The sequence below is a fragment of the Canis lupus genome, chromosome 5 (assembly GCF_048164855.1).
Source record: "Canis lupus baileyi chromosome 5, mCanLup2.hap1, whole genome shotgun sequence".
Lineage (NCBI taxonomy): Eukaryota > Metazoa > Chordata > Mammalia > Carnivora > Canidae > Canis > Canis lupus.
Window position 1 is genome coordinate 51,961,788 of NC_132842.1, and position 12,150 is coordinate 51,973,937.

The window sequence follows — 12,150 nt, forward strand, 5'->3', positions numbered from 1 at the left end:
TACTTTCTAAAAAATAACAGCAGTATTTCTAAAGTGACTTCTGTGAAATTTGAGAATTCTTTCCATTTTCTAATTTAAAATATCTAACTTCTTGCTTTAAAAATGGATTGAGTTTTAATACTGAAATTTTAAAGCTAATAGGTATGCAAAAAAGAGTAACTAAAGCAACCTTGAGATTATTTAAAAGGTCTGCTTACAAAGCTGGCTGGCCCTTGGCTGGTATCTGGGAACTTGTATTTTGAGATGGTTCCCACCAACTTATTAAGAGTGACTCATTGTGTCTGTACTGTTTTCACAAAGAATAGAACTTAAGCTGAGCACCTGCTTTCCTTCTGGAAGTCTGGTATTTTGGCAGAGGGTGCCTATGTGACTGGCCCCCACAAAACACCTTGGTCACTGAATCTCTAATGGGGTTCCCTGGTAAAAAAAAAAAAAAAATTCACACTGTCACAACCCTTTGGGGGCAACTAAGCACATCTTGTGTGAAACTCTGATAAGACAGAACTCCTGAAAGCTTGTGTCTGATATCCTCTGGACTTTACCCCATGGTCCTTTGCCCTTTGATGATTACTCTGTATCCTTTTAATATAATATATCTCAGCCATGAATCTAACTGTACTGAGTCTTAGGAGTCCTCCTGTGAGTTACTGTGAGACTTGTGAACTACTCCTGGGAGTAATCTTTGGGATTCCTTAGATAATCTGATTATTGACTATCTAAGGATACTGATTCTTTACAGCTATATAAGCACTTCCAGCAAAGCCAGTTGTTTGTTTGGATCATTGCATGAAAATCATTCAAGAAATGTATAGGCCCAGAGCCCAGTGATTCTGATTCAGTAGGTCTTAGTTTCTCTAATATAAGAACCACATTTCCCAAAAAAACTAGATGACAGTTTATTTACTATATAATCCTATTTCAAATACAATATTCAGTTTTACCCAGTACAAGAGAACTTTATTTTATTGATAGATGCAAAATGTTTTTTTAAAAGATAGCTTCATCCTTCATCACTAATTTCTAAAGACCTGATATAATAGGTACTTTCAAAAATGACAAATTAGTTTTTTCCCCTTCTTTTTCTCTCTCATTCTCATTCAGTATTATTATGCTCATAGATTCTCATTTTCTCATATTGTTATAATCAATCAAGGCCATTATTCCTTTTCTTGTTCAAATGATGTTAAATTTGTGTTTTTCTGGAACAGTGCCTAAATCTTTATTTTTCATAACTTATTTTTCAAATTAGACACATTTACACTGAGTAGCACTAAAAGGAAATTTAAATTTCTAATAGCTACATGTAAGCTTGATTCCAGTCTTAATGAAAAGGAGTGGAAGAAATACAAAAGCCCTCAAAAAAGCTTCTGCATTACACCCCACTCCACGAACTGATGGCTTCTTCTCTGCTTCTGAGTTCACTTGTCTGCTGCTCTCTGTGTAACACACCATGAAGAACACGAACCCCCAACTGCAGCTTGCTGGCAGCAGACACAAGCATACACCTTCCTCACTTGCTGCCCTTATAACAAATTGAACCAATTTTTAAATGTAAACTGTGGGATTTGGAACTCAAGAGTACCTTCAATTGGTTCTTACGTCGTCTGACATTCTACTACCAGTTTTAAGAATTTACTTTAGAATTATTTGTGTATTTGACTTTGTTCTTAAAATTAACACTAAAACATTTTAAATTCTTCATATGGTCAAATATATGTTGTCTTTTATAATATCTAGTTATCTACTATTAGCTAAGAAGTTTGCCCTGTCCCTAGACTGCACAAAGTCTCCTGACTTTTAAGATTTTTATGACAATCCATCTAGAATATATGTATATATAATGAAAGACAGAGGTCTTGGGCAGCCCGGGTAGCTCAGCGGTTTGGCGCCGCCTTCAGCCCAGGGCCTGATCCTGGAGACCCAGGATCGAGTCCCGCATCGGGCTCCCTGCATGGAGCCTGCTTCTCCCTCTGCCTGTGTCTCAGCCTCTCTCTGTATCTCTCATGAATAAATAAATAAATTCTAAAAAAAAAAAAAAAAAAAACAGACAGAGGTCTAATTTGGTTTTCTCCCAAATGGATAACTAATTGTACCACTATCATTTATTAACTAATTCATCCTTTTCCCACAAACTGGAACTACCATCTTTGCCATATTTAAACTTTTTAATCTGTTGCAATGATCCATTGGTATATTCTTAAACCAATTCCACAGATCTTTGTTTATTAAAATGGATATCTTAATCCTTTATTTCAGCATACAGTAAAATCAATTAAGGGTCCACATACAGTAAAAAACTGGCTACTAATCTTAACACAAAGTAGGACAGTATGTGTTCAAATTTTTAACAAGGTGTTATCTGATTTACATTTACTGACTAAACAGTTAAACATGTGTAACTGTTAAAAGATAATGAAAATATTCTTATTTATTTATAATAGTTTATTCAAAAAGTATTTAGAATACTTCCCTAAGTCAGAAAATAGAGAATTTTCCAAGTGATTAAGCATACAGGTATCAACAAAGCTATCATATGTGGGTTTAATATGGATGAATAATATTATCCAAACCAAAATGAGTTAAACTTACCTATTTTTAGGAAGAAAAAAAGGATTCATACCTGAGCATTTGAATCAGTGAGTGTCTCAGTTCCAACAAGTGATAATTTTTTCTGACACTTGATTTAAAAAGTAAATAAAACAAGTTACACACTTGAAGCTTTTATATATAACAGATAATTCCCTTTCCCTTTTTTATACAAGTCAATTTAATATTTATTTAAAATAATAAATACAAATAACTGATACACGAGAAGAGTTTATGTTCCTCACTTTCTAAGCAAGTGGATTAGGAGGGTTACCAAACAGGTCCCGAGATGAACATATCAAAAGTAGACGTAGATACTAGATTCTATATAGAACAAAAAAATGATCATAAGAAATAAGGAAAAAGAAAATATAAAATAGGTATGGTGAATTAGAAACTAGATAATGGAAAAATAGGAAATAAGAGAATAAGAAGAAAAGTACTATAGAAAAATAATGGAAGAGGTAGCAATATAGTTAAGATCATAAGAAAACAAAGCCTTCAGGAGACACTGTTTCTATGCCACCTTTAAAAACTCACAACTATTAATAGTGATTATACATGATTGAAAATATGGATAATTTAAATTTTACTTGTGTGCTTATTTCTAGTATGCTATCATTTTACAAAAAAAAAAAATTTTTTTTTTTTTTTTTAATTTACGTATAGGTGTCTAAGGTAGGTGGCTCAATCGGTTAAGCTTCTGCCTTCAGCTCAGGTCACAATCCCAGGACCCTGAGATCAAGTCCCACATCAGGCTCCCTGCTCAGATCCTTTACCCCTTCCCCTGCTTGTGATCTTTCTCTCTCTCACACTCCCTCTCTCTCAAATTAAAAAAAAAAAATTAAAAATTAAAAAAAAAAAAACAAAAAAATAAAGATGTATTTATTTGAGAGAGTGTGAGGGCTGGGGCAGAGGGAGAGGGGAGAGAGAATCCCAGCAGACTCCAAGCTGAGTTCAAAGCTCAACATGAGTTGGATGCTTAATCAACTATGCCACCCAGGCACCCCCTAAAATTTGTTGTGTTTTTTTTTTTTAATTTTTATTTACTTATGATAGTCACACACACACAGAGAGAGAGAGAGAGACAGAGACATAGGCAGAGGGAGAAGCAGACTCCATGCCCCGGGAGCCTGACGTGGGATTCGATCCCGGGTCTCCAGGATCGTGCCCTGGGCCAAAGGCAGGCGCCAAACCGCTGCGCCACCCAGGGATCCCTAAAATTTGTCATTTTTAAATTCCAATTCCTATACTGAAAAAATACTAAAAAAAAAAAAAAACCAATTATACACATTATGTTGAAAATACACAAATATAGAATATCAAGGATTTATATTAAAAAATAATTTTAAAAAAGGAAAAAAAGAAAATCAATAACCTGCCTGATCTAAAATTTTACTGTGAAGAATGGGATGCGGGGACACCTGGGTGCCTCAGTGGTTGAGCATCTGCTTTTGGCTCAGAGTGTGATCCTGGAGTCCTGGGATCGAGTCCCACATTGGGCTCCCTACATGGAGCCTGTTTCTCCCCCTGCCTTTCTCTCTTTCAAAAATAAATATATAAAATCTTAAAAAAGAAAAAAAGAGTGGGATGCAAAGTCTATGGCCTGTATCATATACTACGCTATTTTAAGTAGAAAAAACTTTTATCAACATACTATATTTTATCAGAAATGATTATATCTCACTAATTCAGAAAATGTACATATATTTCAAAGACATTTTCTAACTTAACTCATATTTTCACTCAAACTCCATAATTACATGTTCTCTCCACTTCTCTATTCTCTATCTTAGGGAATGAACCTTACCAACCTCGTAGTGGCCCAAATGAGAAACCTGAAAGTATCCATAATTTTCCACCATATCACAATTAAATGTCAAGTTCTTTAGGTTCTACCTCCTTAGTGTCTCTTGAATCCTGCTATTTGCTAGGATAGGATTTAGCCCTTTGGTACTTCTTATCAAAACTAGTACTAGGGCCTCTTAAGTGCTCTTTCTACCTGTAGTCTAAGTCTCCTATATTCCATTTTCTTCAAAACCACCAAGTAATTTTCCCAAACTATGCATCTCATGCAACCTCTTTCTCTAAATATCCTCATGTCTCACTTCCTTATCTCTTTCATGGTTTTTGCTCAGTTGTCAACTTATCAATGACCTTAAATAACCCCATTATGTAAAATTACATTATCCCTGCCCAAGCACTTCCTAGTTTCTTCCCTGTCTTGCTTTCCTCCATAAAATTATTATTTCTGCTCGTATTGGGGCACCTGGATAGCTCACTTGGTTAAGCATCTCACTCTTGGTTTCAGCTCATCTCATGATCTCAGAGTGCTGGGATCAAGCCAAGCCACACTCAGGCTCCTCTCTCAATGGGGAGTCTGCTTGAGGATTCTCTGTCTTCCTTTCCCTCCCCCCTTCCTCTATTAGTCCTCTATCAAATAAATAAATAAATCTTTTTAGAAAATTATTATTTCCACTTATAAATTATCATTTAATATAATATAACGGCTACTGCATCTATTAAATGATAATCTCCTTGAGCGCTGGGACTGTCATAATTTCTCCTCTTTCTATAGCTCATCTGGCATAAAGTTTATTGAATAAATGCTTACAGGTCTAAAAGCTATATAAATATTTATCATATAATATAATGGCTTTTAGGAACCAACATAATTACTTTTCTTGAGTCTACTATTGAAATAGATTTTAAATCTTACAGTAATTAAAAAAATAAATCTTACAGTAATTAATACATATATCACTTTTATTTCTTGGTACTTACTCCTTCCATATCTTTCCACAGTTCTTCACATTCTTTAATAAGTTTTTCTTCAGCATCTGTAATGTCTTCCATATCTGTAGTGCTGTCTGGATCTAGATCTTGCTGATTCACTGACATGCCTAATAATTCTTAGCCTTGTAAGAAAAACTGAAGTAAAAAATATTTATTTATTTAACAATACGTGTTGAACACCTATTACTTGCCAGATACTCACCTAGGAACTATACATGTAACAGTGAACAAAATCGGCAAAAATCCCTCCATACCATGGAATTTTATTTTTATTAAAGATGTCTATCCCACAACACTGAATGCAAATCAGAATAATCCACTCCACCAAAATATTTATAATCATGTGGAACTTAAGTTTTATACCGTTTAATCAGACTTACCAACAGAGAGGTTTTAGATAACTTAGAGGAGATATGTCATGTCCAGACTGAAGAACTCAATACTGTAAAGATGTTAATTCCCTCAAGTTGATCTATTAAATCTTAATCAAAACTCTAAAACCTTTTGTTTGTTTTTGTGGCATGTGACAAGCTAATTCTAAAGTTTATTATGGAAAGGTAAGGGGCCAAAACAGCCAAGACTCTCATGAAGAAGATGAGAAGACTTGCTTTACCACCAGATGTTAAACTTATTATAAAACTATACTAATTCTTATAGCGTGGAATTAGCACATGGATAGGCAAACTGAACAATGGAACACAAAAAGAAAGCCTTTCAGACTCACACATTTATGGACCTATGATAAAACACAGGTGGCAATGCAATTTTTTTTTTTTAACTTTAGTTATTTCAGAAAGAGAGAAAAAGATAGTGAGAGAAAGCACCAGCCAGGGTGGTGGGAGACAGGGAAAGGGAGAAGAAGACTCGCTATTCAGCTCCAATCCCAGAACCCCAGGATCATGACCTGAGCCGAAGGCAGACACTCAACCAACTGAGCCATCCAGGCGTCCTGGAGGCAAGTCAAATTAAAGGGATATAAGAACAATCCAAATCAGGATATTTCATGTACCAAATTGTCTTTTATTTTTTCCATGTATAATTTGGTCTTCTATAAGAACTTACTCATTCCTTTTAATTAACTGCATAGTATTCAGGGACAGAGGATAGGGGGTAAGTCTAGATATATACCTCAATCTTAACACTACCCCAGCATTCCTCAAAAAATCCAAAAACAGAAATGATAAAACAGAACATGAGGAAAACATGGAGACATTTTTTTTTTGCTTGGACTGGAAAAATATTTCTTTTTTTTTTTAAGATTTTATTTATTTACTCATGAGACACAGAGAGAGAGGCAGAGACACAGGCAGAGGGAGAAGCAGGCTCCATGCACGGAGCCTAATGTGGGACTCGATCCTGGGACTCCAGGATCACACCCTGGGCCAAAGGTACACTAAACCACTGAGCCACCAGGGCTGCCCTGGAAAAATATTTCTGACAAAACTAAATAAAATCTCTACAAAAATTCTTAAACTTCTGCATGGACAAGGATATCATTTAAAACTTAAAATTAAAAAAAATAATAAAAAATAAAAGTCAAAATTTAATCTAACACCTCTTTACTAAAACACCACTGTGGGAATAATAAAGCCAACTTGCTCAATCCAAAAGAAGAAAAAAGGGAAAAAAAAAAAAAGCTAAACTAAAAAAAGTTATCACCATAAGAGTCAGGACATCTCTTACCTTTGGAGGGAGGGAGAGAGAGAAGGCAGGGGAGAGAACTATGACTATTTTGTGCCAAATGAGAGACTTGTGAGTGAATATCAAAGTTTTATTTCTTGATCTGCATGGTGATAAAGGCATTTACCTCATAATAATTTATAAAATTTATATTTAAGTAGGTTTTTTAATCTGTATGTTACTTTGCAATAAAAAAGCTAAACAACAAAAACATTCCAATAGAAATGGGCAAAGGACATAGGAGGGGAATTAAAAAAATGAGAAATATCTTTTCAATATAGAAAAACACATTTCTTAACCTTACTTATAAGCCATTAACAATGCAAACAGGGCGTGGGTGGCAAAGTCAGTCAAGCAGCACTCTCTTAGTTTCCACCTCGGTCCTGATCTCAGGGTCAGGAGATTGACTCCACATCAGGCTCCACACTGAGTGCAGAATCTGCTAAAGTTTCTATCTCTCTCCCTCTGCCCCCCACCTCCCACCTCACATACACACTCTCTCTCTCTCTCAAATATATCTTAATATATATATATATATATATATACTAAAAAATCACAAAATAAACAAGAGTTATTTTTCATCCAGACTAGCAATAATGAAAACTTTCATAAGAAACAATAACGATGGGATGCCTGAGTGGCTCCGCAGTTGGGCGTCTGCCTTTGGCTCAGGGTGTGATCCTGGTCGGAAGATCGAGTCCCATATTGGGCTCCCTGCAAGGAGCCTGCTTCTCCCTCTGCCTGTGTCTCTGACTCTCTTTCTGTGTCTCTCATGAAAAAAATAAATAAAATCTTAAAAAAAAAAAGAAAATAATATTGATAAGAGTGTTGAACAAGAGGCATGCACTGTTGGTAAACCAGTCACTTTGTAGGTTAATAAGCAATACCCATCAAAATTTTATTTATTTTTATTTTTTTCCCATCAAAATTTTAAATACAATTATCTTCTGACCCTGAAATTCTATTCCTAGGAATAATCCTATGCATAGATACACTTGCTTTGGTCTATTTAGGTATGCTTATTACAGCATTACCCAAAAAACTTTTTTTTTTTTTTTAATTTTTATTTATTTATGATAGTCACAGAGAGAGAGAGAGGCGCAGAGACACGGGCAGAGGAAGAAGCAGGCTCCATGCACCGGGAGCCCGATGTGGGATTCGATCCCGGGTCTCCAGGATCGCGCCCTGGGCCAAAGGCAGGCGCCAAACCGCTGCGCCACCCAGGGATCCCCAAAAAACTTTTTGTGAACTCTAAATCAGACCATCTAGGTTTAAATCCTGGCTTCAATACTTACAAGCTGTGTGACCTGGAGCAAGTCAAACTGTGCCTCAGTTTCCTTATCTGTAAAATAAAGATGATAATATTACCCCATAAAGTTGTTATGACAATTAAATGAGTTAATATGTATAAAGCTCTTAGAACTATACCTAGCACATAAAGAGCTATGTCATTACTATTAACATTACTATTAAGTATCTGAAGTTGCCTAGTAAAACTAAATAACTTATGCCATATTAAAACATGTTTGCACTAAATATCTTCTTTGCTATACATAAAAGATATAGTTAAGTTCACAAAGCCATAATCATTAACAATTTTAGAATATTTTTAAGCAAAAAAGGTCAAACATTATATACGTATTTGTTTTAAATATACCTTAACTTAAAAATTAAGAGCAAATTGACCTTTCCACACTTTGTAGAATACTAATTGGCAAAATACATTATGAGTATGCAAAAGAAATTTTGAAATTTCTTTGTGTGTGCAAGTGTATGGCTAGATGTTCAACAAACTAGCTGAAATGGCAACTCAATGTAGCATTAGAATACAAATAAATAGAAACATGTAAGAGTTCAACTTTCTCTCTTTCCTGCATTTTGTATCCTTAAATGTACCTTTCTGAAAAGAGAGAGCAAGTCAACCTTTTGAACATCTCAGTATTTTAATTCCCATTTATTGAAGAATATTGCTATATTTAGGATACTATGCTATGCAAACTTAAAATACCTAATACCAAATTAAACTCATGCTATTATTGGAAAAAGACTAATATACATGACATAAACTAACAGAAAGTATCCATATAATTCTAAGATCAATGGAATCGAGTAGAGAGCCCAGAAATAAACCCCACACATACAGATGGTCAATCTACAACAAAGGGAGCCAGTAATATACAATCGGGAAAGAACAGTGTCTTTAATAAATGGTGTTGGGAAAACTGGATAGCCATATGCAAAAGAACCAAACAGGACCACTATCTGACACCTTACATAAATATTAATTCAGGATGTAGTAAAGACTTGAATATAAGACCTGAAACCACAAGACTCCTAAAAGAATAGGCAGTGATTCTTTGGGAATATTTTTGGGGGAGGGATTTGACACTGAAAGCTAAGGCAACAAAAGAAAAAAATAAACAAGTGTGAATTCAGCAAACTAAAAAGTTATGTTGGCAAAATGGGACGCCTGGGTGGCTCAGCAGGTGAGCGTCTGCCTTTGGGTCAGGGCATGACCCCGGAGTCCCAGGATCCAGTCCTGCCCTGGGCTCCCCGCAGGGAGCCTGCTTCTCCCTCTGCCTGTGTCTCTGCCTCTCTCTCTCTCTGTCTCTCATGAATAAATAAATATAATCGGGATCCCTGGATGGCGCAGCGGTTTGGCGCCTGCCTTTGGCCCAGGGCGCGATCCTGGAGACTCGGGATCGAATCCCACGTCGGGCTCCCGGTGCATGGAGCCTGCTTCTCCCTCTGCCTATGTCTCTGACTCTCTCTCTCTCTCTCTGTGTGACTATCATAAATAAATAAAAATTAAAAAAAAATAAATATAATCTTTAAAAAATACATAAATAAATATATATGTATATATAAAAAGTTTCTGCACAGCAAAGGAAACCATCAACAAAATGAAAATAGAATGGAAGAAAATATTTGAAAATCATATATCTAATAAAGGGTTAATATTTAAAATATATTAGAACTCGGGCAGCCCAGAGGGCTTAGCGGTTTGGCACCTGCCTTCAGCCCAGGATGTGATCCTGGAGACCTGGGATTGAGTCCCACGTCGGGCTCCCTGCATGGAGCCTGCTTCTCTCTCTCCCTGTGTCTCTGCCCCTCTCTCTCTCTCTCTGTGTCTCTCATGAATGAATAAATAAAATCTTTAAAATATATATATATACACATAAACTTATACCACTCAAAAGAAAAAAAAAAAAAAGTTCAAGTAAAAATTGGGTGGAGGCTCTGAATAGGTATTTTCCCAAAGAAGAAAGATAGCCAATGCGTACAAGCAAAGATACTCAACATCACTAATCATCAGGTAAATGCAAATCAAAACCACAATGAGCATCTCCTACCTGTTAGAACAGCTATATTCAAAAAGACAAGAAATAATAAATCTTGATGAAGATATGGAGAAAAGGGCACCACTATGGATGATTGGTGAGAATGTAAATTTGAGCTGTCACTATGGAAAGTATTTTGGAGGTTCCTCAAAAACTTAAAAAAGAACCACCATATGATCCAGGAACCCCTCCTCCAGGTATTTATTTGAAGAAAACGAAAACACTAATTCAGAGATATATGCACCCATCATGTTCAAACTGCAGCATTATTTTGCAAGAGCCAAGATACATAAACAACCTCAGGGCAGGCTGGGTGCCTCAGCGGTTTAGCGCCTGCCTTTACCCCAGGGTGTGATCCTGCGGTTCTGGGATCGAGTCCCGCGACGGGCTCCCTGCATGGGGCCTGCTTCTCCCTCTGCCTGTGTCTCTGCCTCTGTCTCTCTCTCTGTGTCTCTCATGAATAAATAAAAATATTAAAAAGAAAATGTTGAAGAATTAAAATTTATTTTAAAAAAAGGAAACAACCTTAGTATTCATAGACAAATGAATGGATAAAGGAAACACGGCACGTATGAACACACATACACACACAGAAATATTATCCAACCATAACAACGAATGAACTCTTGCCATTCACAGTAACACGGTTAGCCCTCAATGGCATTATACTAAATGAAATAAGTCACACAGAGGAAGATAATTACCGTATCATCTCGCTTATATGTGTAATCTTGATGGGGGAAAACATAAAAAACAAAGAGAACCAGGCTCGTAGATACAGAAAACAGATCGGTAGCTACCAGAGGCAGAGTGGGGAGAGGGCAAAATGGGTGAAGGAGGCCAGAAAGCACAAATTCACAGTTAGTGACACAGTAAGTCACGACAACCTGACGTGCAGCAGAGTGACTATGGTTAATACTGCGTTTGAAAGTTTCTAAGACAGGAGACCTCAAAAGCTCTCCTCGCAGGGGAAAGAAAAAAAAAATTCTCTGTCACGGTGACTGCTGTTCACTATTCCCTAGACTTGCTGTGGCCATCATTTTGAAATCTTTTTGAAGATTTTTTTTGAATCTTTTGAAATCTTTTGAATTTTTCTTTTTTTTTACACAACAAAAGTTTACTTCTAGGTGCGGGGCATGGTTTCAAAAGTATGGTTTTGCATTTTTACAAAAACATGGATCTTCCAGAGCAAGAAAAATGCGGTAGCAGGCACACACCTAACCTAATTGATTTAAACACTCCTTACCACTAATTTCTACAACCTTGCGACTTAGGTTGAATGCCATGTCTTGCTAACCCCTCACTACTAGAGCTCTTTTTGAAAATACATGTACTCTGAGCTCTCCACCATGGTAAAGAATCAAGTTCCACCTTGAGTTCCTTTCTCGTCCTCCAAAAGAAAATATTGATACAGACCAGGGAAGCGAAGTTAATACGAAAAAATGGGGATTTTGAAAAGTAGAGACAAAATAAATAAATAAATAAATAGCCAATCATCACGTTGTCCACCTGAAACGAACACGGCTGACACCTGAACCACACAATACTGAACTAACTGCACTGGTCCACTTACACAAGGATCTTTTCTCTCCCCAATATATACACATAAATGTAGATTTCTTCCTTTAGGATTTTAATGATTTTGTCTCCAGCTTGACATTATGGAGGAGAAAATAAGAGTATACAATACGCACACACAAAAAATATGTGTTAACAGATTATGTTATGGGTAAGGTTTTGGACCAAC

The 12,150-nt window shown here is 36.1% G+C and overlaps 1 protein-coding gene across 4 annotated transcripts in view; it reads right to left on the reverse strand.

The window, feature by feature from the left end:
- The window catches only part of CENPK (centromere protein K), a 39,002-nt gene that overhangs the window by 24,687 nt on the left and 2,165 nt on the right, over positions 1-12,150 (reverse strand). For 3 of the 4 annotated variants that reach the window (XM_072826676.1, XM_072826673.1, XM_072826674.1), the window contains exons 2-4: positions 8,358-8,404; positions 5,371-5,517; positions 2,621-2,677 (exon numbers count right to left, since the gene is read on the reverse strand). In XM_072826676.1, the coding sequence (XP_072682777.1) occupies positions 2,621-2,677; positions 5,371-5,487 (174 nt within the window). In that variant the 5' untranslated portion in view covers positions 5,488-5,517; positions 8,358-8,404. Of the gene's footprint in view, positions 1-2,620; positions 2,678-5,370; positions 5,518-8,357; positions 8,405-10,746; positions 10,771-12,150 lie in introns of those variants that run through there. The other variant, XM_072826675.1, reaches the window with a different exon arrangement.